The sequence below is a fragment of the Macrobrachium rosenbergii genome, chromosome 13, assembly GCF_040412425.1.
Source record: "Macrobrachium rosenbergii isolate ZJJX-2024 chromosome 13, ASM4041242v1, whole genome shotgun sequence".
NCBI lineage: Eukaryota > Metazoa > Arthropoda > Malacostraca > Decapoda > Palaemonidae > Macrobrachium > Macrobrachium rosenbergii.
Genome location: NC_089753.1, coordinates 37,094,962 through 37,121,412, shown reverse-complemented (window position 1 = coordinate 37,121,412; position 26,451 = coordinate 37,094,962). Strand labels below are relative to the sequence as shown.

General features: G+C 37.3%; 2 protein-coding genes and 1 long non-coding RNA gene across 8 annotated transcripts in view; 1 reads left to right on the top strand and 2 right to left on the bottom strand.

Annotated features, from left to right (window-relative positions):
- Positions 1-3,963, bottom strand: part of LOC136844587 (large neutral amino acids transporter small subunit 1) — a 232,219-nt gene extending 228,256 nt beyond the window's left edge. For 3 of the 6 annotated variants that reach the window (XM_067113861.1, XM_067113857.1, XM_067113863.1), the window contains exon 1: positions 3,361-3,915. In XM_067113861.1, coding sequence (XP_066969962.1) covers positions 3,361-3,844 — 484 coding nt within the window. In that variant the 5' untranslated portion in view covers positions 3,845-3,915. Of the gene's footprint in view, positions 1-3,360 lie in introns of all 6 variants that reach the window. The other 3 variants (XM_067113862.1, XM_067113858.1, XM_067113859.1) reach the window with 2 other exon arrangements.
- Positions 1-13,362, top strand: part of LOC136844591 (uncharacterized) — a 67,262-nt gene extending 53,900 nt beyond the window's left edge. Inside the window, exon 4 of the long non-coding RNA XR_010854931.1 lies at positions 13,230-13,362. This is a non-coding gene — a long non-coding RNA (uncharacterized lncRNA). The remainder of the gene's footprint in view (positions 1-13,229) is intronic.
- Positions 12,649-26,451, bottom strand: part of LOC136844589 (zinc finger and BTB domain-containing protein 7A-like) — a 174,229-nt gene continuing 160,426 nt past the window's right edge. The window contains exon 6 of the mRNA XM_067113870.1: positions 12,649-18,472. Coding sequence (XP_066969971.1) covers positions 18,068-18,472 — 405 coding nt within the window. The 3' untranslated portion in view covers positions 12,649-18,067. The remainder of the gene's footprint in view (positions 18,473-26,451) is intronic.

Sequence of the window (26,451 nt, the reverse complement as noted above, 5' to 3'; positions counted from 1 at the left end):
GAGGGGGTGGCTGACGTCTACCGATAACAAAAATAAAGAAAATACCCGATAAAATAAGAAAACGAATGGAATCAGTAATGGTCCACACGAGGTAATTAACCGCATGACTTGTACGGACAACAACTCCGTACTGAACAGTCTCTGGTTAAATTCTCTGCTATTGCACTCCCAGATTCATGCTGCAAGTTCTGAGATGTTTTACGTTTTCTCTTCCGCTGTCAGTAGATAACTTCGTATAGGAAAATTTTCATCTTTATTAACTATATATTCTCGCTCCCTGTCCCATCCCACAGGCAAACAAACAAACAAGAACGTACACGAACGCATGTGCAAACACAAACACCACAAGTTGTATATATATATATATATATATATATATATATATATATATATATATATAATATATATATATATATATATATATATATATATGTGTGTGTGTGTGTGTGTGTGTGTGTGTGTGTGTGTGTGTGTGTGTGTGTGTGTATTTCGCGAAACTCTCCTTACATGCATCAAAGACATGTGTTTTCAAAGCGGCTATATAATTAAAGCACTTAAAGACTCAGACCTGATACTGAATACACTGGCATTAAATCTTTATTTCCCATTAGATCGTGATGTGTCGAAAGTTTAAGGATTATGAAACAACTAATAACAACTAATATAGATACCAGAAGTGTCTTTGAAAAAGATATTCCAAAGAAACCGTCGGCCATTTCATGTTTTGATTGTTTATATTGTTCATGCAGGTATATAGTGATCTGTTAGTTTTACATCTTTATTTGTAACTTATCATTCCTTTGCTTTCTTTTCATTTTCACATTTAAACATCTTATGCAGAGAAAACTTGCTTTGTAAGACAATGTGTGTGTGTAACATAATATATATATATATATATATATATATATATATATATATATATATATATATATATATATATATATATATATATATATATATATATATATAATATATATATATATATATATATATATATATATAGATAGAGAGAGAGAGAGAGAGAGAGAGAGAGAGAGAGAGAGAGAGAGAGAGAGAGAGAGCCTATTTTCTTTCCTAAGTATTTATCAAAACTCTTTTATACACCTTTCAATTCATTCACATTTGTTGGGTTGCAATTTACCATCTACTCTACAGTTGGTTGGCCTTAATCCATCAATGGCCCGTAAGGGGAAAGTATTTAATATTTACAATGTGCTCCGGATGCAAGAGCCCGTGCTGGCATAAGGCCAAATTAATTATCAACAACTACGACAATTTGCTGAGGTCAGTGACCCCACCCCCGACAATTCGCTCAATCTTTGTCACTTCCGCGACTATAACCCATCTACCTACTCCTATTTGCTTTATTGCTAGTCACCTAGCTTTAATCTTGTTTAATTTTTTATACCAGAAATTGTGTAGCCTCCAGAACGAGCAATTTCCACAGCATTTCACAAATACCAGAATCCTTAATGAAATAGCAAAGTCGAGCCGATTCCACAACTGCAGTTAGTGTTGATAAAAACAGTAAGAATCCCACACTGAGAGGGAAATTGCACGGAAATTAGGCCGCAAATAATGTCTAAAACATTCTCATATCTCGTGTATAACAAACAGTTTAGGTGTAATAGGCTCTCTCTCCCTCTCTCTGTACGTACACAAACACACACACACACACACACACACACACACACATATATATATATATATATATATATATATATATATATATATATATATAATTTGGGCTAGCTCTGGAGGAAGAACACGAAAGATTACAAAACATTAGCTGTTGCATATAACTAAACAGCAGGCACATCATAAACAACAGTACTGTATATGCATACACACACAAAATCAGCAAGTTCTGAAAAGATGACCAGAGTCCTTTTCAACAATTTACTCGACACCATTCATATACGATATAAAAATTCAAAGAAAACGTTAAATAACATTCAAACATCCAAAAAACGCCAGAAGCATTTATCGCTGGATGTTCACTCTTGAATCACATCCTGCGTAAGAGTTCTCAAAACAAACAAACAAACGATAAACGCAAAAGCCAACGTTTCCTGTAACACTTAGACGAACACCTGCTCCTGCTATACAGAAGATACCGGTAAAGTAGTCTACCTTTATAGCTTATTCCACAGTGTCCTGTAGATTGAAACAAGACCCGCAACTACAGCTAGCCTGTGCATCAAGAAACCGCAAAACTCATAAATATCCAGGTTACAGGCGTATTTAAAAAAGATCCTAAAAGGAAATTATTTTTGCAATGTGCGATGTCCATGAAGTGCTGGTTTGCGTTCAATCTAACGAGGTCCAAAGTTCATTGTACAAATCAATAATGTGGCGGGAGCGAGAACCAACTAAAGTTGGGGGGAAAGTGAAGATAATCGATGAGAGAGATCGGACTAACTTTTATAGAAAGTCGAACATTCACGTGGTCCTAAAAAATACGTATGTAGTGGCTGGTAGCATATTGCACAAGAGAATAAAATATACAATATCTAAAGTCTACCATACACAGGGACTCATCAGTCTAAAAATCGAGAAAAAAACTTTCTAAGCGAGCGATTATTACTTAAACTAAACATGAAACTAAAGTTTGTCTGCTTGAAAGGCAGTAACTTGACACTTAATTAACAGATGCACGAAAGGAATCAAATCTGCAATATCATATGGGACTAAAACAACGACGCATGTGACAGTTGTTTCTCAACGCTAACATGAATGTCTTGACAGTTCGGCTTTACTCAACGCATCATCGTACGGCAGCCACTCCTAAGCACACGAAACCGTTGCCAGGACTTCGAGTAAACATTGGGATGCAATGGGATATCCTGCTATGCAACAAATCCGAGTTTATACAGATCATCTACTCACATCACTAACAGCAAAGGATTCGGATACAATGAAAACAGCCCTCAAATTACGAACATAAATAATAAATTCGCTCCTTTAGTGCCGAGCCACCGTTCAGTTCTATTTTTGCTGTGAACCTACAATCACACCTCCTACACTATATGTTCCTGTTACGGTTTCTCTCCTTATGATTAGGCCTGTTCATTAAAATTATGAGCTTGCGCCGATAACAAATAATCGATTATGGAATTAAGGTTACTGGCTAGAGATCTCTCCTGTATACTAATCTTGCGAACAGGCCTAACAGACCATTAAGTCCGCATTTTATCTCGAGTTCGCAATACCTTTACCTGACGATGGCGCAAAAATGAAAACATTGGTCCTAAAATCAATATGCGCCTATTTTACGAAAGACAGTCGAGAATACAAGGAGACTGAGCCATAGCAGTTAATGGCAATCCAATAGGCCCACTACTTTGAGGTAATACTTACGAATGCAGACAGCAGCCAAGAGTCTTGCAGAATCATCTGGAGGATCGCAGTCAGGGAAGAAGGGCTTCATGATGTAGACGCTGAAGGTGAGAGCCACGATGGTTTGCGAACACGGTCTCACGATGAGGCACTCCACCCACAGCCTCATGAAGGCAAGGAAGGGACCGAATGTAACCATGATGTAGGCGTAGTCAGCGCCCGTCTTTTGGATCATGCAACCGAGTTCGGCATAGCAGTAGGCACCGACCATGGAGAAAAGACCGCTGATGATCCATACTATTAAAGACATGCCAACACTGCCTGTATCTTTCAAGACTCCCGTCGGGGAGATGAAAATGCCAGACCCAATGATAGACCCCACGATCACGGTGATGCCGTTCAGCAGGGTCATCTTGGGCTTGAGCCCCACCACCTCGGTGTCATCCTTGACCTCCTCGGCTTCCTTCGTGGGGACCTCCTTGTATTCTTGCTTAGCCTCAGTCATGGTGACGACCGGAGACGGGCGACCTGACCGAACACGACGATGGCTACTCACAGACTGAGGATGGCCTGACTCTCGCGCTCGGCTCGCTAGAGGTGCTTGCGACAAGGGCACTCGTCCCCAGCCCCCCCCCCCGGGATAATACAACATCCACCATGCGCCCACAATGGCATCCCCTCCACCCTCCCCAAAGGCCCCAACCCCAGATTTCCTCCCATCCATTCACCCCTCCCCATCCCTAGAGCCATCAACTCCCCATCCAGGGAGGCCGTTCCTCCCTCCCCCTGATTACTATTCCCCCATTCCCCCTATATCCCGGGATCCCTCTCCAACAAAGGTTTAGTGTAGTGAATCCCCATCACCCCCTACCCTCCAACAAACTCTCTTCAGCAATCCCCTCCCCCTACCCTTTCCCTCACTTTCTCTGCAGACTGGACGGAGAAAAGACGGTGCACGTGCACAATGGGCAAACGTGCAACATCATAGATCTCAAATATTGCTTTTCTATAAGTTTTATTTATTTATTTTTGCCTACGATGTCGATGTATTGATTTTATCAATACTCACAAATAAGTATCGTTATGACAAAATAACTGCGTCTCAGCTTTCACTGGAACTTTTGCGGCCTATGTTATTTCACAATACTGAGGATACAGACACTTTCTTTGGCCTGGACAGAATCAACAACCTTAGTACTATGCTCAATCAAAATACATTTCAATCCATTAATGGCCTTACACTGACCATTATCTTGTATATTATGGTTAATAATAATAATAATAATAACAATAATAATAATAATAATAATAATAATAATAATTAAAGAAAACATTCACGCTAACCTTTACAACTCGAACCAATTCATACGACAGGAACCTGAAGTGAACTGTGCTAAAATCTTACTTATTCAAGGAATTCCTGATCTCTAGCCAAACAAATGAATAAAATCTATCTAACGTACGTTTCTAGGTTTCTGTAACAGCCTTTAAAAAGAACTTGGCCGTTAAACTAATAAAGATTGCGAGCAAGGAGCAATAGTTATGTGAAACATGTTGCATGACCATGATGCAAAGATTTATCGGCAACCAATAAACTGACTTTTTGGTAAATAAAGGAAAACTTCATATTTTCCTCCCTCTTACGGATAATTTTAGGCATAAGACACAAGTTGTGTTGAGCTGGTTTTAAATATTACAGATACGAAAGGAAAGATTTTTTTGCACACGAGCATTACTGCCAATGAATTTTCGAATAATTCACGCTAATTAGGACAATAACACGAGTAATAACATAAAATGAAAACTCGGCAAGGACTTCTATTATATAAAGGAGGAATAACAATGAAAAATCATTCAAAGTCCAAACATTCTACGGGATATGCACGCCGCATTTAACTAACACCTTCCTTCAAAGTTCAACCCCTGTTAGTTTTCCTCCGGTTCAAAAGTACTCGTCAAAGGACATGCACTGTAATAGCCACGTTATTAGCCTGTTTATTTACCCAATTTACGATTAAGCTTAATATAATGCCCATTTTATTAGCCACTTTACCATTATTATTATTATATTTGATATCATCATTTTCTCGTGATCTTAAATGGAAAAAGAAAGTCCGCAGTAGTATGCATGTACGAGTATATTGCTATATACAGTGATAAAGAGAGCGGGTGGAGAGGTGTTGGGAAAGACACCTGGAAAGAAACCTCCGGACGATAAGGAAGCCTGGTGGTGGAATGATGAAGTGAAAGAGAGGGTGAAAGCCAAAAAGATGTAAAAAAAAAATATATGGGAAAAGTATGGACAGCAAAAGGAACAGGAGAGGTACCAAAGACATAAGAAAAAGCAGAGAAGGCAGTTGCATACGAAAAGGTAAGAGCATTAGATGACATGTACGAAGAGCTGGAAACACCTGAGCGGGAGAGAAAAATTCACAGAATTGCAAAGTCGAGGGACAAGAACACCAAAGACTACTCCCGTATAAAACAGGTCAAGGATGAGAATGGAGTAGTTTTATGCAACGAGGATAAGATAAAGAAGAGGTGGCAAGAATACTGTGAACACCTGTTAAATGAAGAAAATTCTTTGAAGATGGATTCCGGAACCTTGGTATGACACATGATTTTAGCAGGAAGGAAGTAAAGAAGGCACTAAAGAAAATGAAAAGTGGTAAAGCAATAGGACCAGATGGAATTCCTGCAGAGGTGTGGAAAAGCCTGGGAGAAGAAGGAATAGACATGCTGTGGGACGTAGCAAAGAAAATACACAATCAGGAAAAAATACCAAAAGAATGGAGAGAAACTTGAAAGCTTTATTGTGCCCATCTATAAAGAGAAGGGTGAGATCCAGGATTGCGCAAACTACAGGGGAATAGTTAATGTCTCACACCATGAAAATCCGGGAAAGAATAATGGATCAAAGAATTAAAGATGAAACCTCTGTAGGTGAAGAACAGTTTGGTTTCATGCCAGAAAGAGGAACGACAGATGCAGTGTTTGTCCTCCGACAGATGATGGAAAACACCGGGAAAAGCAGAAAGGACTGCACAGTATTCATAGAAATGGAAAAGGCATATGGTAGTGTCCCACGCCAAGAGGTTTGGAGGTGTATGGGAGTAAAGGGAACACCGGAGAAGTATGTGAAGTTGGTCCAAGATATGCATGAAGGAGCAAAAACGCAGTTTACGATTACTTCCATTATTTCACCCTGCACTCTCATTCCTGTTACTATATAAAGGATCAAACCAGAATAATGACCCCAGAATTTAGCATTATACTTCTAATCACACCAAGGCTCTGGGTAAGTGAAGGGCTTTCCAAATTTGTCCCTACAACGCCGGTCAAGTTCACCGTTAACATTTCTGTAAATGATAATGCATTAAATGAAAGGGGCTCATAAACAAAAAATGAATATATAAATAAATAAACAGGTAATCGAATACAAGGGCGTATTTACCAATAAATGGCCTACGCGGCGACAAAACAGTTCGGGTGTGGCTCTCAATGGTTTTGCTCTAGTAAACGCGTGATAAGCTAATCATTGACAGATTTGACGCATCCATCAAAGACATAATGAGCCCAGTCACTTTTGACCTTTAACAATAACCAGTACTCACCATCTTACAGCCTCTCTAGAATTTGTGGAGAATTCTGGAATCTAATCGTTCTTCCACTAGCCTATCTTGGATATCACGGTGGATCAACTTTTTTAACAAGAGGTTCCATATATGCGGGGGTCACCATCACTGCACTTGGCAACAGGCTATGGTTGACGGTGGTTCGTTTAGAATTAGCTGGCTTATGCCAACACTGGCCTTCACTAGAAGTTACGCATGTTGTGGAAAGGGGCAGAAGCCACTTTGGGGTATCCCAGTGGACTTTGCCTAACCAAGGAGACGATAGCATTGCCACCGTGATCACAGACTTCACAGTGTAACAACCTTCCGAAATTCCGAAACGCCACCTTTTGAGGGGTTGACATTTTATTTAAGCACTTGACTTACCTTTATCCTATTAAGCCCTGCAGAGTAAACAAAACCTTTTAAAATTAATAATAGTTTCAGTTCATATTGTATTGGTTGTTGCTTACACTTTTCGTTTATAATGTAGGAATTGTTAAATCAAAAGGGGTCAATGTGACATAAAGAGTTCAGATTTTTGTGCTGGATCAGCCTTTGTCTATTTTGGGTGATTCCAGACAGTAATATTTGTTTTATATAATGCTTTGTGTTGTTTATATTTTCGGTGTAAATGAAAGGAAGCTAATTTTTTCGTAACTGTGGTTTTGTAGGGCCTATCATGAATCATCTGATAAATTTTTCCTTTCCAGAGGGTGCAGTAAACGTAGTGCGAGCAAGATTTTTCCAAAATTATTAATTAAAATTGAAACCTTTGAATCTCGGCTTCTTGGCAATATTACAGTCTATGGGTCCAAATTCACCGTTCCCTTGAGTGTGTCTGGTTAAGTTTTCTTTCCTATTTTCAATTTCTTCTTTTGACAGATCTGCAAACAGAAGTGTGTTTGCTTACAAAAGCAAAGATTATAAAAAGGGGGGGGGGGGATAAGCTCTGCACCTCACGCGAATAGTGTAGTCTGCCTGCAGCTGAGTTTTCCAAATCACCATTTAGATACCAAGAACCAGTCGGGGACTTGGCACGGGCTCTTGCTCTTCAGCAGCCACTTTTTGATAAAATGCAGTTTATCTGCTTACAGAAGCAGAGATATACGATTTTCTCAGAATTCTATGGGTCCGTATCCCCTAAGATATGATTTTGTTTAACGTTCCCCCTTCATTCCTATGTTTTTTTTTTTCTTTTTTACAATCTATGCGTCTTTAAGCAGATGAACTTCATTTTTTTTATTGTTTTCCATGATTCAATAAATATTTGATTCAGTAAATATTTGATAAATCTGTGCTGATCTTTACTTACGCAATGCAGTGAATTTGGACCCCAAACTGTAAGATTTACCGGCTTCTTGGTCAAACTGCTCGAATGGTTTGGATGGCCCCAAATTTGCACGGAAGATCTTTGTGATATACTAAATGAGGGCCTTCACATTTTGATATGAAGTTTAAGATTGATGAATAAATTGTGAGAAGTCCACTTTGGTAAAGATATCATGATCCCTTCTGACCTTTGGCGAAGATAACTTATAGCAGAGCTCAGGTATGTAATTTAGGCCTATCTCTGCTCCATGAGCTAGGCCTATGGTAGGATACTATCTTAAAAACTGTCCATAAGTACCAACATTATTTTTCCATTGGTGTTGTGACTGTCAAGTTAACTGCGGAAATTTTTTTTCTGTTGACCTTTCATTGTTAATTAATGTATAATTACCGAGATAGCTAACTGGTGTATGGTGTAGCCTAATCATAATTTTAAATTTACCAGCATTTGACGTAATATTTTTAACATGTAGGCAGAGAAATTTAGTATACAGTAGATCAAGTATATTTAGCCCAACAGAAAAATGTGTTTAGGTTTTTAATTCTTGTAAAACTTTGTCACAAACAAACAAAAGGTGTGTTCACACCAATAAATGCTTGTGAAACAACATATTTTCATTAATGTAGCCTAGATGTTTATACATTATTACTGTGTTAATTTTGATAAACACCTCAGATGATCTCAGTATCATCACCATCAAACCCTCTAATATGTTATAAAAATATATACAGAATATTTTAAATAAATGCATTTAATGACATTCTTCTAAATTATAATGTACAGTACTAAATTTTGTCGTATACGGGCAAAACAATTATAGTTGCAGTAAGCCTGTGCACATTAAGTCTTTTTCTTTTTAAGACTGCTTACAGATGTCCTATTTCTGCATCTTTTTAATTATAATGTGTTAAATTTTCTTGCATGGCCTACGAGTAAAAAAAAAGAAAAGAAAACCATACTTTCAGAGGAAGCCCATGTATTGTATGGTTATTTTTTTCTTCACACAAATTTTACATGGTAATTACATATTGGCTTCTGCCTTCATAAGTTTTCAAATCCATTTTTAAAGGTTTTAACGTGTTACTTGACTCCATACCCAGGTAGGCATGACAATAATTATTGCTGTTTATTTCTGGGTGGTATTTATTCTGATTTACTTTCATTTGTTTCAGGTTAGGTTAGACTGTATCCCAGAACATCGTAATTACAGTACGTTGTTGATTATAAGGGGTATAATTCGTGAGAATTTTAGCTTTGTTTTGTTAGATCGTTTATCATTGAGATAACCCCTTCTCAAAACCTACTGAAACAAAGGTGAAGTACTTTCAAACACATCAAAAACTGACAGAAAACATAGCTTGCATATTTATCAAATCCCAGGGAAGTCACCATGGACCCCCTTTATCCTCCACCAAAAAGGGGATACATTGCCATACATACTGTATGGCCTAATGTAGTTTGCAGCCATTTATCAAATTGCATTGAAAACTGTGCATCCCCAAGCCCTACTGGACTGGGGTGCCTTTACCCCCTCCTAACCTCCCCTTAAACTTTGCCAGATAAGGGATACATCTCTGTCCAACCTTTGGCACAGCTTTTTAGCAGACAACATTAAAACCTGACCAGGGCTTTGAATGCAAGGGGTTACATCCTAACTCAGCCTAACCAAACCTTGGACACAGCCTACCTGTATTGCAGATTTCAGTGCAGAACAGCACACGCATCTCCGTATACAAGCCTACTCTTACCTTTTTGAGGTAGATTTCTTCTGCTTCCTCTTGTCATTCTTCTGTTGGGGGATGTCTGTGATCTTTTTGTAGGTGATTAAGAGCAGTTGATCCTTATGTTGGATATACTGTAAATGAACTGGTAGGCCTAGTTAGCAAAATTTGCTGGTAGCTTAATATTTAAGAGAATTGCTTGGTCACTGAACCTACGCCTTTGCATAAATGTTGAAAGATTATAAAATTATTGTAGTACATAATGCATGTATTCATAAGTTAGCAATAAAACTATACAATAATTACTGCATCTGGAGTAATAATTATCTTACGAACTGTAATAGCCTCAACTTACATTGGTAGCTGGGATTACAAGAATTCGTCAGAAATGTAAGCCCATATGAACACACAAGATACTCTCTGAGATTCCAGTCACATCACTTGAGATCTCAATGATGCCATCCACCAAAAATTTTCCAGCAAACTTTGCTACTGATTGTTTCTTTGTTTTTTACCATTTATGAACACACTAAGATAAAGTCCAAGCATTCAACATGAAATGGCATTGAAACCAGCTTTAAACCATGAAAAATTAATTCACAGTAAACAATAAAATAAGAGTGCTGCTATGTTCATAACTGGTCGCCAGTGGACAGTACTGTACTGTACTCTGTTACAGAAAAATTTTGGGACCTCACTAAAATCTCATCTGGGTTAAAAATCATTTGTGGACTTGCAAAATTTACAGGAAATTTGCTACTTTGGATTCTTTCAATCTTTAATTTTTTGTTTTGACAGTTTATTTTTCATACAGTATTGTTTTTTCACATAGAGATCTACTGGATGATTTTAGTAATGTAAGTACTTTCTGACATGCCTTTTTGTAACATAATACTAATTATGGTGCACAGTTTATGGGCTTTTTTTTTTCAATTTGCTCCAGTTTGTATTTTATTGTGACCCTTTACAGTACCCAATCAATCCTATACACTGTACTCTTAATGTTGGGAGAGTAAACTGGGGGAGTCTATATTCTTGAATCAATTATTTCCAATAAAAATGATCACAGCATAGTGATCAAGATCAATAAGAATTATTAATTTTACACAAAGTTCTGTTTGAATAGTCTCAAAATTTATGAAAAATGAAGGGCAGGACAGTAGACCAAAGGCAACTGGTAAAATACTCTTGTATAAAAATTATGCCATAATGAAGCAATAACAAAAATAAATAAATAAATAAATTTTGCATCCTATCAAGATCTTTATAAACATAAATTTGTGATGAAAGCCACATTTAGAAAAAAATTGTGATTGATGGAATAAAAAAAAAAGAAAAACAAAACTGAAATTATGTTTGATGATTATAGGCAACTTGTAAAGAGGTACCTTGAGTAGAGCATATTACAAATTGTCAGGCCTTGTATCTGCAACAGTTTTTAAAATTGGCTTGTGTCTTGAAGTAACTGTATGTCGTGTTTAACTAACAAGTGAGGAACTAAGTCTTTGGCTGGGAGAAAAGCCAAAATATGAGATACAAACTTTTACAGTATAGGGTATAAAGCTTGGACCATAGTATTTCAAACATTGTAGAAGAATTTGTATTTAGAACATTTTACAACATCCAGGTGTTTTAGCTTTAGTTTTATGATATTCTTCAAGTTTTCTGAGGAAATTGTTATTATTTTCCACAACTGTGCTCTCTAAAAATGAGGGCCTGCTAAGTTTAAGCCCAGTGGAAAACCAGATTTGTGGGAAAACTAGAAATGATTTATAATTGACCCACTGTCAAATTCATACTCAGCTCAAAGAAAACCAAGACACATCACCTTAAATCAGGCCTATCTGTGTTTGCCATGGGGTTTATGCTCACTACTTATTTTATGCAGTTTGGGAAGTTAGTGGTGGAATTAGTCTGTCTTGAATTTGGTCGTTTGCCTTGTGACCCTGTCCTGCAGTGCAGATGTTCTTGTAATGTCACGTATTTTTAGTTTAATTTTTCCTTAAGATAACACATTTTTAAAAACTCAGGAGTTCCAAAGTAAATGTATTGTAGTTTTTGTGAATTTTTATTTTGCTATGTGCTAGAGCTTCTGAGTTTGATTTGGTCTGATCAACACCACACATTAAAATAATGATGCATTTAAACAAAAAATGCTTTAAAACAAAGCTGATTGGAGGTTCATGTGAGGTGGAAAAGATTTATTCTATGGGTTCCCCAGGTCAAGACCCCATACTGGTATATGGCTACCTTGATCTAAATCATCATCAAGACTACTTATATAATGTTATGCATAATCCACATGCATAATATTACTGTACTCTGAATTCACAAAATATAGGAGATAAACTATTTATACGATGACAAATGAAAACCTTTATTGCAAGGAGAAAATAACAATATCTGTACCTCAAAATAAAAACTGAGCTCTTTAACACAAAGGACACCAGTCTTGCCTACAGTTAGTCAATCATTCTAAACAGGCCCAAGTAGTCGTGGATTCAGTATTGAAGGACAGTTTAATGATTGGTTTTTTCCATCACTATTTTTTATTTATGAAAGTAAAGTAAAAACAAAAATACCAATCTTTTTACAGTTTAACTTGTTTCAAACATGAAATCATCAGTCTGTGACCAAAAACAGCATCTATTCCGGGCACCTGTAGGTCAGGTGTAAATTGCATTGCAACCTGTAACATTCTTGAACACTACTATTACATATCACTAAAATCTCATGAAGTATGACTGACGTTTTTGTGTGCTTCAACACAATCTCGGCCGCTCCACACTGTTCAAACAAAGACAGCAGTTTGCCAACAGTGTAGCACATGCATGGGCACATCCTCAGGGTCTTCAGCAGCACTAAGTTAATCTTTGTTTGCCTGAGTTGTTAATGAAGTACTGAAGTGAGAATTGGTTATTGACATTTCGTAGGGAAGGATTCTGGTTTCTCTTGATAGTTACGCAGAAAAAGTGTCCCTTATATTGTAGGCTTAAGTTTGTTTTGACTGGATTTTAATATATATTAGGAAGTTTTCCTCTTTTTGGTGTTAGTATGTAACTGGCTAGTCAATGGCCATTATGTTATTTATCTTTTAATTTTAAGTTAGCTTTCATCCTATTTACAGCTATCTTAAGGTTTTGTCTTCATGAGAACAAGCTAGTTTTGTTGTAAGTTAACTTTCAGGAGGTATTCACTAAATTTATGGGTTTTTTTTACCAGCCAGTAAGCATCTGCTTTACCTGAGGGTCTGTGCAAGGACAGGATTTCCATCCAGAGCTGCTCTAGTGACTACAGCCATGACTAGAGCTGTTCCAGCTTTAATATACACAGCCACTCCAAGGGCCAGACCAGCAAATTGAGGTGCTCCAGTGATTTAAACAGTGACAAGATATGCTTTTACCTTCTCCAGATCCAGGATCTCTTCAATAACAGGATTTGTAACTCCGGCCACTCTGGCAGCAACTGATACAACTGGAGCTGTATCATCGTGATTGTTCTGGGACATGCAAGTTTTACTTCTGATTTGGTTTGAACAAGGAGTGAAGTATTTTAGATGATTCCAAAGCACATAAAAGGGCTAATTACTCTACAAGTAATCAGATAACATGAAAAAACTGTCATGGCAAATGTTTAAAATGTTTGAAATAAAATTAAGTTTTCCTTTACAAACTCATTTCTTTACAGTAGCCTAAGTCTGTTGTAGCACAATCTCCATTTCATCCTCAAAGCAGAAGAAGAGTTCCACCTCTCAACTGTCTTGAGTATGCATCTAGGTCTCTTAATACCTCAACCTTTAGGGTCATAGTAGAATAGTAGTTGATTTTGCCTGGACTTCACAGTGTAATGGCCTCAAGCTCATGCTCTGCTCAAGACTTGATAAATTTACTTGGGAATAGAAAGTTATTGTCCTTATAAGCTAGGTTGGGGGTTCTCCCTGGTCCCAGCTTGGGTGTTGATCATGTGTGAATTTGTACCTTGCCTTTCCCACTCATAAATCCTTTAAAACATTCAAACTGATCAGCTTAAAAGTCTCAGAAATTGAAATGGCTCTGATCCTTGACCACAAAAAGTGAATACCTCAGACTTGGAGGTGGAAGCATAAGCATGTAAAATAACATTCCTTTGCCACCAGGATACTGTATTTTTTTTAAACTATTAATATCTTACAGCTCTGACAGGTCTTCTTGATTACTGAGCTGAAGAGGAAGAGCATTTATTATAAAATTGGGAATTGGGTGAGAGAAGAGGCAATTCTATTTGTTTTGGTTGCAAATTCAGGTGCATAAGAAAAACCCAGCATATCCCTATCCCAGTTTCTGGAGTAAAAAATTTGCCAAAAGGCTGCCTGAAGTTCACACAGAAGCTATGGTAAGAAGAAATGCAGTTTTCACAATCAAATCCTTCAAGGAAGACTGCTCGATGGGCTCATAAATATCACTCACCAGGCCTTTAAGCACCAGGGCTAAGTCCCAGAATGTGGTTTCAAGCTTCTAGGTGAAGCCTCTATTTCAAAATGTTGACACAGACATGTAAGGAGAGTAGAAGAGTATAAATTTATCCTTCTCTTTTGAAATACCTGGGATAGTACAGATCTGTACCTCAAATGGAATAGAAATTTGGTTGCTATGACAACACTGGCTCAAAAAAAAGATCACTTGTCCAGTCAAAGAATGTGAACCACTCTGCCTGGTATGATCTGGTTATTAACTTCTTTCCTAGTGTTACAGTTCCCTTGGTCACTTGATAACATCCAAGTATGTCAATGGAGCTTAAGACTGTTATGGAAACAGCAAAAATGGAGTTGCTGCAAAAAGCTTGTCCCGTGACAGATGGGTCTGGGAAGGTCCATAAAGAGGTTCAGATCTGGAATTAAGCTTCCACTTTGTCCTGTGGAGCCCTAAAGTCACCTGTTGCCTGTGCACCAAACAATAATTTGGAAATAGATTGTTTAACCCAGTGGCAGACAAACTGACAAGAGGTGTTCCTAAAACTTCCATAAATCTGTATACATCTCAGGATGAAGGGACCATTCTATCGGGAGAATCTGGTTTCTTCAACTCGGGGGAATCAGCTAGGGCATTCTGCTTCCTTGAGACAAACCTTAGAACAAGTGTGATATTTCTTTCCTATGCCAAAAGAAATATCTCCACTGCTAGATGGCATAGAAATTGAGATCACATGCAGCTTTGATGCATAACTACACTATAGTGATTCAGTTGAGTTGTTTTAAACATTATTATTTCTAGAACTTGGTTGAAAAGATAATACGCAAATGCCTGGAGATGGAGTATTGGTTTTAGTTTCAGGAAATTGATGTGGTCCTCTGTTTCTCCCATATACCATCTTCTTGATGCAGGCAAGTCTAGCATATGAATGCCCCATCCCTCCTTTGAGGCATCTTAAAAGGTCAGAAGTTCTAGAGTATTTGGAACTAGTGGGCCCCTGTTCTTAATTTGGCCACCATTTGAGGTCTAACACAAGTTCTTGTGATAGTACAGGATGTTTCTTTGGAATCCTCATTGCTGATCAGTTGGCATTAAGTTTTAATTGTACAGACCTCAAGCAAAATCTCACTTAAAGGACTTACTTTTTGAGGGGTGTTTGATGCTTATTAGTTTCAACCAAAGATGGGTTGAATGAATTGGATGCCGAAGGAAGCCCAGGGAAACTTCTTGGAAATGTCTTGTTCTGTCCAAGGTTGGACAAACTAGGGCGTTCATCATAATACTGTACTTACCTTCATCCCAAGAGATGGCTTTCCTGGAAGGAGATTGGTTGACTTCTCCCTGCTGATAACTAGGTACAACAATTGGCACAGGTTTGTGAGATGTTGAAAGTGCTTCAGAAGCTCTGCTGCTCAAGAGGCAATCACCATTCAGTTGTCTAAGTACCTCACCAATCTGATATCCTGTTTGTGAGCCCAGATGTCAACTTGAACTAGTACTCTTGTGAATATTTGAGGGGCTATTGTGAGGTCAAAGCACAGGGGTCTTGAATTGAACAGGAGGTATTTCTTTGAGGAATGTTGCAATTGACCCTGAAAGTAGGTATCTTTTGATATATCTATGCCTATACCTAGAAGTCACCCTTCTAAACGGAGCAATGTACCAAAGGTACAGTTTCCATCTGGAAGGCAGTCAGAAGCAGGTAACTGTTTAAAGGACTGAGGCTTGTGATAGGTTTCCAACCCCTGCGACTTACAACTTTGGAACTACAAAAGGATGAATGTACGAGTAGAACCACTATGACCGTTGTCAGCTCCTCTGTAGCTTTCTTCTCTTTCATCAGTTTCACCTCATTGTCGAGATCAAGGCACTTCTCAGTTTGCATGTTGTATGACTGGAAAACTATTGAAATGGAAGTTGTAACCTTCCTTGAGTGTCATCAAGTTTTAACAATTGTATACTGCCATGGCATTTAAGATTAAATAATATGTTAAATGAACTGAAGAAAAAGTTATACTGTGCTCATGAGGTCAGTACATAAGCAATACACCAAGAAATATATTAGCGTAGACTAATATATCTAATAACTAACATAACTAACATGTCACCTTTGAGAATAAGAAACCTGGAGCAACATAATGGAACTCTAGGAAGCAAGAACTGTAAGTAGCAGATATGGATTGAAATGCAAAAGTCAGAACTAAAAGAGAAATGAAATATGTACTCACTTTATGCTATTGCCATAATTAAATATGTGTGGATACGTATAGTAAAAATGAATATACAAACAGGCTATATGATCGAGTTTATGAACTTGTCCAGTGGTCAGACCTGTCAGAAGTCCTTGAATAGATCAGCCATTAAAAACTTAAAAGGAAAACTAAGACCATACTTGCAGGTGATCTAGGTGGGAGTAGAAGTATCACAATAATGTTCAAAAGGTGAAAAACGAAGAAAAATTCCCACAGTAAGCTTAAGGAATTGAATTAATCATAAAAATGAAGTAGACGTATAGCAGCGTAAAGATTATATGAGCTAAATTATGAATAAAAAACTGGGGAAGAGATATTACAGCTATTAAAGACTCACCAGACATGCAGATGATAAATTCCATAAGAAGAGGTGCTGGAACTTTTCTGCTTTAGGGACATGTCAGGAGATTGTGCTGTTGCAGATTTAGGTTATCATAAAGCAATAGGTTTGTCTTAAAACAATTGTAAATTACTGTAATTTACTTTGAGCCCTAATGCACCAAGACTGTAGTAGATTCTCCTAAGGCTTGCCTCGAGTTTGTTTTATATTAAACATGTTACATTCTCCAAGAGGCAGTATTTTTGAAGTATCAAGACCAGCATGCTCTAAATGAATATGCTATCTCTAGTTGTTCTAAAGTTGAAAGAGTTTCCTTTCCTTGTGATTCTTGAATACAGTATTCACTCTTAACATATTATTCATAAACTATTAAGATATATTTATATGTATAAAATATGCAATAATAGCACAGTATTTATTCAGAACCACTGTACAAACAACAAAAATGTATTTTCTTAGTAAATATTCACTTCAGTATTAAAGCTCTTGTGTTGTAAAATAAGGTTTGGTTTTTTTGCCCAGCACTGTTTTTATAAACTTACTGTTCTTTTTATCCAGCTTAAAAAATATTGAGCTTAATTACCATTCTACACAAAAGATTTTTTTCATTTTTAACTTTTTTTTGGGTTAAAAATATTCAGCTTACCATGCTACACAAGGGAATTATTTTCATTTTAACTGTTTTATGGTTAAATATTGGTAGCACTTCTGGTATTGCCAGCTCATAAAAACTATGGAGTTCTTCTGATTTCAAGAAATTTCTTGGCCTTCAGAAATGTACTTCATTGTCTTCAGTGTATTGTAGTAATAGGGAAAATTGTGTCTCATTGTCATGTGGTATTACAATTTTGTTAAACCAGAACCCTCTTGAAAATAAAAATTCTTGTAATTAAGAACATTACCTTTTATGTTCTTTTCAAATCAAACAAAAGCTGTGCCAGGAAAAATAAGGCTATAAAATGTGTTCAGTTTACTACTGAACACATAGCAGAAAATAACTCCAGGGACCACTTCACTGACTTATGAAGAATTTGGACAGTTGTGTTTGATGAGATTAATTTTTTGCGAAGCCCTGTAAGGACATCTAGGACAGAAGTAGGGTTTTTCTCCTGTGTGCCTTCTTATATGAATTTTGAGGTTGGCTTTTTTGTTGCTCCTGTACGGGCAATAGGGACAAGCAAATGGTTTCTCTCCTGTGTGCGTTCGAAGGTGTTCCTCAAGGTTATACTTACGGTCGCTCAAATACTGGCAACTGGTACACTGGTAAACTTTGTTGCCAGACACAAGAGTCACGGGAACAGCACCTACGGTGCTACAGCTCCCACTGCTTGTTCTTCCCCCATTCCCAGCTCCATCAAGTGTTGCACTTCCTCCTCCAAACAGATTTGCTGGTAGTATCAATAGAGGTCCTCCATCACCTTTAGTCTGTCAAGAAATAGGATTAAAATTAATGTAAGAATGAATATTCATCAACGATCTTACAAATACTTTTCTACTATTTTTAACCGCTTTACCCAAGTACAAGGGGAACTAGTACAATTGTGAATTTCTACTAATTGAGATACTCTTCTAACAGAAAATTATTTTAAACAGTGTTGCTCGGTCAATGACAGAAAAAAAGAAGTTAGATTACCCCCTCTTACATTTCAGCTCTTTTTGACCCTGTGTTTCTGACACCTCTACCACTCTCCTTATATTTGTTCATAAAGGCTATGTTTTACTGTTACTAACATGCGCATTAGTCCTTTTTGAGATAGAAAAATACCCCTCTGCACACTACTTGAAAGTTAACAACTAAAATAAAATTTTAAATCTCTAGTTCATCTCAGCTTTCATATTCTTAATCTCTTCTATGGCAGTGGCTTAATCCCTCTCAGTTACTTAGTTAAATGTCAGTGGTGGTAATGAGTCAGCCCTCAGTTTAGTCATTCATTTTCTGAAAAAGCAATATATATGCAGCTCATTCACTACCTATAAATACTTACTGTTCAAAGAAAAGTCATCTGTTTTAGGATGTGGCACATAGAAAATGATGGGTCAAGGGAAAAATGCTACAAAAATATTTCTCGCACCAGAAGTTTAATGAAGCTGCTGGAAATGATATTCCTGCTTTTGGCAAGCATAATGCTAGTTATAACTAGCCAGGATCAAGGATTGCCAACTGCAGTATATTTGAATGCTGCCATTTAAGGCAATGTTAGACTCCTTTTGCAAATGATATTCTCATCACTATACAAGTGATCTCCGCTTATCGGCAGCGTCGGTTAACGTTTTGGTTTTATGGTGCTTGGCTAACGATGTCGTTAACCGGACTTTTTGCGCAGGTAGGAGGTTTATCGACGTTGGTAGTTGGTTTATCTGCATCGGTAAGTGATTTATCAGTACTTACAGCATCATAAATGCCATTTATTACCATAAAAAATTACTGTGATGATCTGGTTATCAACAGTTTTTGGTTATCAGTGCACAGCCAGGAACGGAACCCCCGCCATTAACCGGGAACTGCCTATAATCGGTTCTCACTCCCTTTCTGAGTCTTATGCAGTAAGTGGTATGTCCACTTCACTGCTGAGGACCGAGTAATCTTAGAATATAACGTTAAGCCCAGTGTGCCCCCGTTGGCATAAGCAGTGAATTGTGTCCTTAGTCAGCTGGTTGTAGTAGTGGGGTAGCAGCTGGGGTTGGAAAGAGAAAAGTAATTTATTTGGGTGATCGATGCCCCATCATTATACTGTATAAAGTAAAGTACCTTACTGATGTCTTTATTGTTTATTCTTCAAACATCCTTGGTTTTCCAGGTAGCTGTTATGATTTTAATGTCCTGCAGTTTGGGATTACCATCTATAGTACAGTATGCCCTGTGCAGCACATTGAGGGCAGTACTGAAGGTTCTTTGGAGCAGCCCTTCAGCCCATTTGCAGTTCTTCTGTCATTCATTTTTCATCTACCGGTATTCCCTTTTGTCTTGCCATTTGGCTTTCTAACTTCTGTAGTTTTAAATTTTTTCAATTTCATATATTATAAATAAAGTTTTGGGCCAGCCCACTAAAAGTAGAACTCAAAAGTAGAACTCTGACTCGTGGTCTGGTTAGATTACCATGTAATGATATACTGTACAGTAGTATCATAAATATAATACAGTAGCTTAATACCCCATTTTATAAAAAGCCTAAACTGTATATGTAGTGATTTGGATTATTGAAACTGAATATGGTATTTACTAATTTGGAAAAAATTCAAATTTCCATCTCACTATTATATCAGTTATTCTTTGTTAATTCAGCTCTGTACTTCATTATTGTAGAATCATCTCCATTCATATGGTTTTTCTGAGTTTCTATACAATACGTTTTCCTCTTTTAGAAGAAAGGTAAAGTTTATTGCCTTTATCTTGGAGAATTCTATTCTGTTTTTTCCCCTCTTATTCCTCTGTGAACTGTGTATACTAAGGATTGTTAGCATGACTCTATTATGTTCAGATGGCAGTTCCCAAAAGCAAAGGACCACTGTCATCCCATTCCACCAAAGGGCACAGCTGTTCACTCTTAAGGAAAAGATATTATACTGTAAGTACTAAATCCATTTCTTAAAACTGTACGAGAATAATAAAGGCTGAGGCTGAAATTACCTGAAACTGAGGGAGAAAATAATGTGATTGATGCACTCCAGTCCCATATCCTCTTCCCTTCATTGATAAACCAGGATTGTTGTCAGCTTTACAATACAGTATGTATGTCCCATCTTAAAAATCACTCAAGATGTCTATAAATTCTATTACAGTACAACACATATATATTGTTCTCTTTGACCGTTATGAAGATATCCCATTACCTGTATTGAATGTTAATGCTTCTTTTGTCCACATGAAACCACACGCATGACTTACATTGATTTTAGGCAATCAACATGGAAATTTAATGGAAGTTCCTTTCATGAGACTGTTCAGATTCCATAATAATTAGTAGGTTGTGTCTGAATGACTTTTCATCCTGATGCATAAACAATTCCTATAATGTAGTGCAAAACCAAAACTTTTCGGTTACCTGGTGTTTGCAAGTCTCTGGAAAATAAATTTTGGGAGAAGGATAATGTACATTACTTATAGTAATACAATACTATACCACTGAAATGTATAAATACATTTTACCAAAACGCAGGTACAATATAAGAGTAGCCCTATGAGGATAATCAAAAATGTTCTAAATTCTCTATTGTAATTGTACACCTGTGAAAATAACAATCACAACACTACCCAGATTTTACTACACAAAACATTAATTCTGTAACCTCATTGCTTTAGGAAAATAGTCAAATGATCAACAAGGATAAGTAATTATACTGTCATAAACATAAGATTAGGAAGTCATTCTGTGTAATGTCACTAAAAATTCCTTTCTTGTAGAGGAAGAACATTGAAACTATCAAAAAACATCAAATGACCATATAGAATGGGCAGGAATCAAATCAAACCAGAAAGTTTTAAGAAGCAGACCCCTGACATGGCATTTCAGGCATTTGCTGATACAGTAATAAGGTTAAGAGGTCACCCACCTTTATAGGTTAGCACCCTACCCGAGAGGCTGGCCCAGTGTCTGAATTTACTTTTGTTCCTGAGAGATTTTTCAGTTATCGACTACAGATTGAAAGGTCACATGACTTGCACTGCAATGCTTTCTGCTGGTCCCCTGCTACAAGTTAGTAGTCAAAACACTTCCTATATGTAGTTTTTAAGAGATGTACTCTTAGTAATGCCAGTCATTATAAAAGTATAATACAGTGTAATCACTCTTCAGGGGATGTACAATAGGTTGAAACTCTTCAAGAGATGCACAGTTTAACCAAAATAACCACAAATTAATGCATGTATAAGAAATCACCTAGTCTTCACTAGCATTGCACAGTGATAAGACTTTTAATGATAAATCTCACTATTCAGTTCCCTTGATATATTATAATTATTTTTCAAGTAACTGGTAATTAACCTTTTGAGATTTGATGATGTCAATTGGATTCAAGTACCACTGAGATGGAGGTGACTGTGGAAGACTATTGGGGAAAGTTTAACACTGCCTCATATGCAAGTAGGAACCTTTCAAGGAGAGTTATCATTAAACTAGAGTAAAATAGAAAAAATCATACCATTTTTTTTATGATCTTTCCCTCCATTTTAATATGCAATAATTGGCACAAAAATATAATAAAAATTTATATATATATTTACATGTTGAGAAGGAATACATAACAATTTTTGTCAGCTACACCATGACATTTTTATATTTACAAATATTAAGCCACAAATTTCATTTAATATCCACGTCACTACCCCTTGGGGATATAACTTACACCCAAAGGGAATTATAACTGATAAGTACTTTGCCACCAGTGGAATTCAAACTGCCATCTGGTTTGGCAAACATTAGATTTTAATATTGATAATAGGTGCTGCAGTTGCAGTCAAATTATTAACAGAATGACTAATGCATTTGTTATTCTGCAAGGTGTTGAAGCCATTTGTATGTAAAGATGATTTTTGAAAAATTATATTAATTTTTATGTATAAACACATTACAGTACCCTTACTTAGCCCACATTTAGGTTTTCATAAATCCTAGTCACTTTATTCCTATTTCAGGAATGTGTCTTATGGATCCGTAAGTCCCAGACAGCAAAGAGCTTTACTTTTCATGTAGTCTGAACAAGTATAGTACTAGCTGCAAGAAATTGGTGGAGTTGGGAGGTAGGAACTTTTGTTATAAAGTAATGAGTTTGTATGTAGAATTTAATTTTGCTAAATAAAAAGATCAGGCAGCTAAAAAATCAGGCTTAGCTGATTTGGACAAAGGCTGCACCTAAGAGCTCCTGGGATTGAGATGCAGTCAAACCCAAGGTGCTAAAGAAACAAGTTATATGGTTGAAACCTAAGAATCAAAGTGAAGGACTTTGTAGTTGCAATTCTAAGGGTATTCTAGGAAGAATCGTACCAAAATACCATACCCACCAGCATGCAGAGGTGAGAAACTTCATGAAGTAAGTCCTAAGTGATGTCATAATGAAAGGGGAAAGGAGAAAAACCAATCCTCAACTGATGTAAGTACCACACATCCCACTGCTATTATCAGTCGTGATCATTAGAGACTGTGCCAAGACATATTCATGAATGTATGGTACCTTTATGTGTTTGTCACTCAAGAGCTGAAATGATGGTCTCACTAATAGAACAAACAGGAAAATAACTTTGGGTTGTTGATAAAGCTATTAAACCTGCGCAGTACTGCGATCTGTTACCTGAATGTATATATCAGTGAGAAATGGTCTTCTGGTACTGTTTCTTGGGAAGTCTGGGAAAGAATAGCATGGACAAAGCCCCCTTGCAGTCCTTGTTTCCATAAAGATAAGGATGCTAGGATGATGGTCCTAGTCTTGGAGAGTGAAGGGTGCTGTGGATTACCTAAACTGCTTTGGGTTATGTCCTTGTTACCTTGTCACCTGTAAAAGAGAGACCTAGGAAATCTGTCACTTGACAAGTACTTGATGTTGCTGATCTGTCCCAAAGGTGCAAACCTCAGAAGACTGTCCTCAGAAAAATATCCAATGAAAAATTGGAAGCAAAAGGAAAGAAAGTTAGTAAGACTTATCCAGAATCAGAAAGGGTCTTATCTAGGGGTCTAGTAATCTTCTGTGGACTTGAAAAATATAATGCTGAGTCTGTGTAGCATGACAATTTGAAGAGCAGAAGACCTAAACCCTCCTTTGAGGGTTTAGGTGTAAGAAATAACTAAGGTATATTATAAGCAAGGAATGAAACCATATCACCTATATTTCTTTCAACTGGAACACCATCCACCACTTAAAATGATGAAACTGCAGGATTGGTGATAAGTCTTTGCCTCTGCTGGAAGGCCTATGCTTCTGAGTCAAGGTGAAAACTTTAAAGTGAGCAGATGAACATTTTCAATTTCCCATGGAGTTGGCAAAGATGAGCTTGGCATAGATTCTTCTTCCAACTGGGAAGATTCCAGAGGATATATATTCAATATTGGTAGAAAATTGGTAAGCCCCTCTCTCTCTCTCTTTTGCCTTGGTGATGCAACTTGAGTCTTTGGTAAATACACCAGTGCTTTGTCCTTTTTCCAATACTGCCTGACAGCTGGTGATGGTGGGAAAGTGTAGATTCACGGGTATTTCAATATGTGCATGAATATAGTCATACTAGAAAGCATAGAAATGTATGGGAACTTCATGAAAAAATCTAACAAAAGATATCCCATAGTCTTCAAGAGCTATTTGATGTCAGATATACCAAGTCTTTGGGAAGTATCTTAATTCTGTCACTAATGCTGACCTTGATCACATGGTGTTTGACCAGAAATGATGATGAAGGATTCCCACTCCTTTGCTTTTGTCCTTTAAAAATTGTGATTGCTGGGTGACAAGAAGCTTCATTTTATGTTACCTTGGTTCCTATTGTCTTGCTTCTAACATGTCATTGTAAAGGCTCAGAAAACCAATGTTTACTCCTGTTTATGTGGTGTCCTTTACTGTTTAAATACCAAATGCATGTGGATTTTGGAAGCTTTCTTTAAGTTTCACTGTGAAAGTACCCTGACAAAACTGCAAGGGATAAACTTTTGTTTGGATGTAAGATTACTATTGAACCATTTTGGTAGAGAGAGCTAGTACTTAATGGAATCTGTGCATGAGAAACCTTTGGGACCTGCATTCTGTTGGAAAAAACAGGCTGCTTATATATATAGTGTTGACATGCATCAGAGAGTCCATGTAGTTGGTTCCAAAGCTGACTCTTCCATGACCAGGAGAATCAAGTACTGGCATCACTGGAAATGTCCATGACAATGCTAGCAAAATTCTGTTGGTGACAATGTTACCATAAACTGATGGACCAGAAATGCAGAGCTAGATATATTCTGTTGCATACAAATTATTATAGGCATGAAAGTCAGCTGGAATGGCACTGGCTAGCCCAAAATAGGTAACTCCAAGTTGGAAGTTGAATACATTGGAACCTGGAAGCAGGTGTTCTCCCTTAACATCAAGCCTGTGTTGCTGCCAAAGGCTTGGTGTTTATGCATCACTGACCAAAAGTTCTACAGAGCTTGTGAGGAAGAACAATCCTCACTTGTTTCTGCCATTTCCCAAAGACTGGTTTATGAGCTGCTGGTTTATGCAGTTGCTCTTCTCGTCTGGGAGATAGCAGTCTATCTGCTTGAACTGCCCTGGAATGATGGAAGATCTGAATAAAGAGCCTGAGCTCAAGCTGTTGCCTGCACCTGGAATAGGGAAAGTGCATCAGCTGCTCACAGGTCCTATGCTATAATATCCTGCCATCTGGTGCTGGTATCTATGAAAGAACACCAACGATTCCAACACCTTGTTTTTGTAAGCTAAGAGAGTGCTAGTTACACCTAAGATCTCCATCAGCAATTGACGAGACAGGAATTCCTTATGGAATCAGTAAGAAGCACAATGTCTCATATTTAAGGGTGGTACAGTACAGTAGTAGTGTTTGAGTTAAACAAATAACCATTACCTGCTGCTGGTATATCTAGTTTCATGGTACCAGACCTGTCTTTTCCAGTCCAAATAGCTGTTGTAAATGGAGGATCTACGGATGGACCCTCTAGGTTCTCACAGAGTCTCACTCTCCCTGCCAAGGTATCAGAATCTTGTGCTTTGGACAGGTATACTGGGACTGTCTTTCCAAGAGTACTTCTGCCTTCCTAATTTTAGGACAGGAGTTTAAACTCTTGGATTTATTCAAGGCTTCATATCATTTTGGAGGACGGTAAAGGAGACATTATGTAATTCAGCTTATTCTGGAATAAGGCTCATCAGCAAGTGTGTAAATGAATTTTTTGGTGTCTTGCTCATGATCTAAATCAGGTACTGTTCAAGGTTTTGTCCAGTACAGGCAGTCCCCGCTTATTGGCGGCAACAGTTAACAGTGTTTCGGTTTTGGGTAAAACTTTACTTTACTTTCGCAACCTACTGTATTTCTCGGTAAAAAGTCCACAAAATCTGTATTTTTTTGGCGTATATTCGAAGACATACAATAAATGAATATGCAAAAGGCTTGTTTGGCCTTGTTGGGAATTCAGCGTTTATGGGGAATGAACATAAGTTCTTGCTAAAGAAATCCACGAAAAACAGTTATTTCAGAATAATTTTCATAGATGTCCAATAAATGAATATGCAACAAGCTACAATAAATGGTAAGAGGGACCTTGTTGGGAATTTGGGGTTTTTGGGTGGGGGGAAAGAATGCAAAGGGATGAGATGTTCACGACTGTTGTAATTCTCGTTACTGACCCGCCACTCTACATAAAACATGGTGACTTCCCATTCTACACAGAAAAATCTACAACATGCAGTAAGCCTACCCTAGT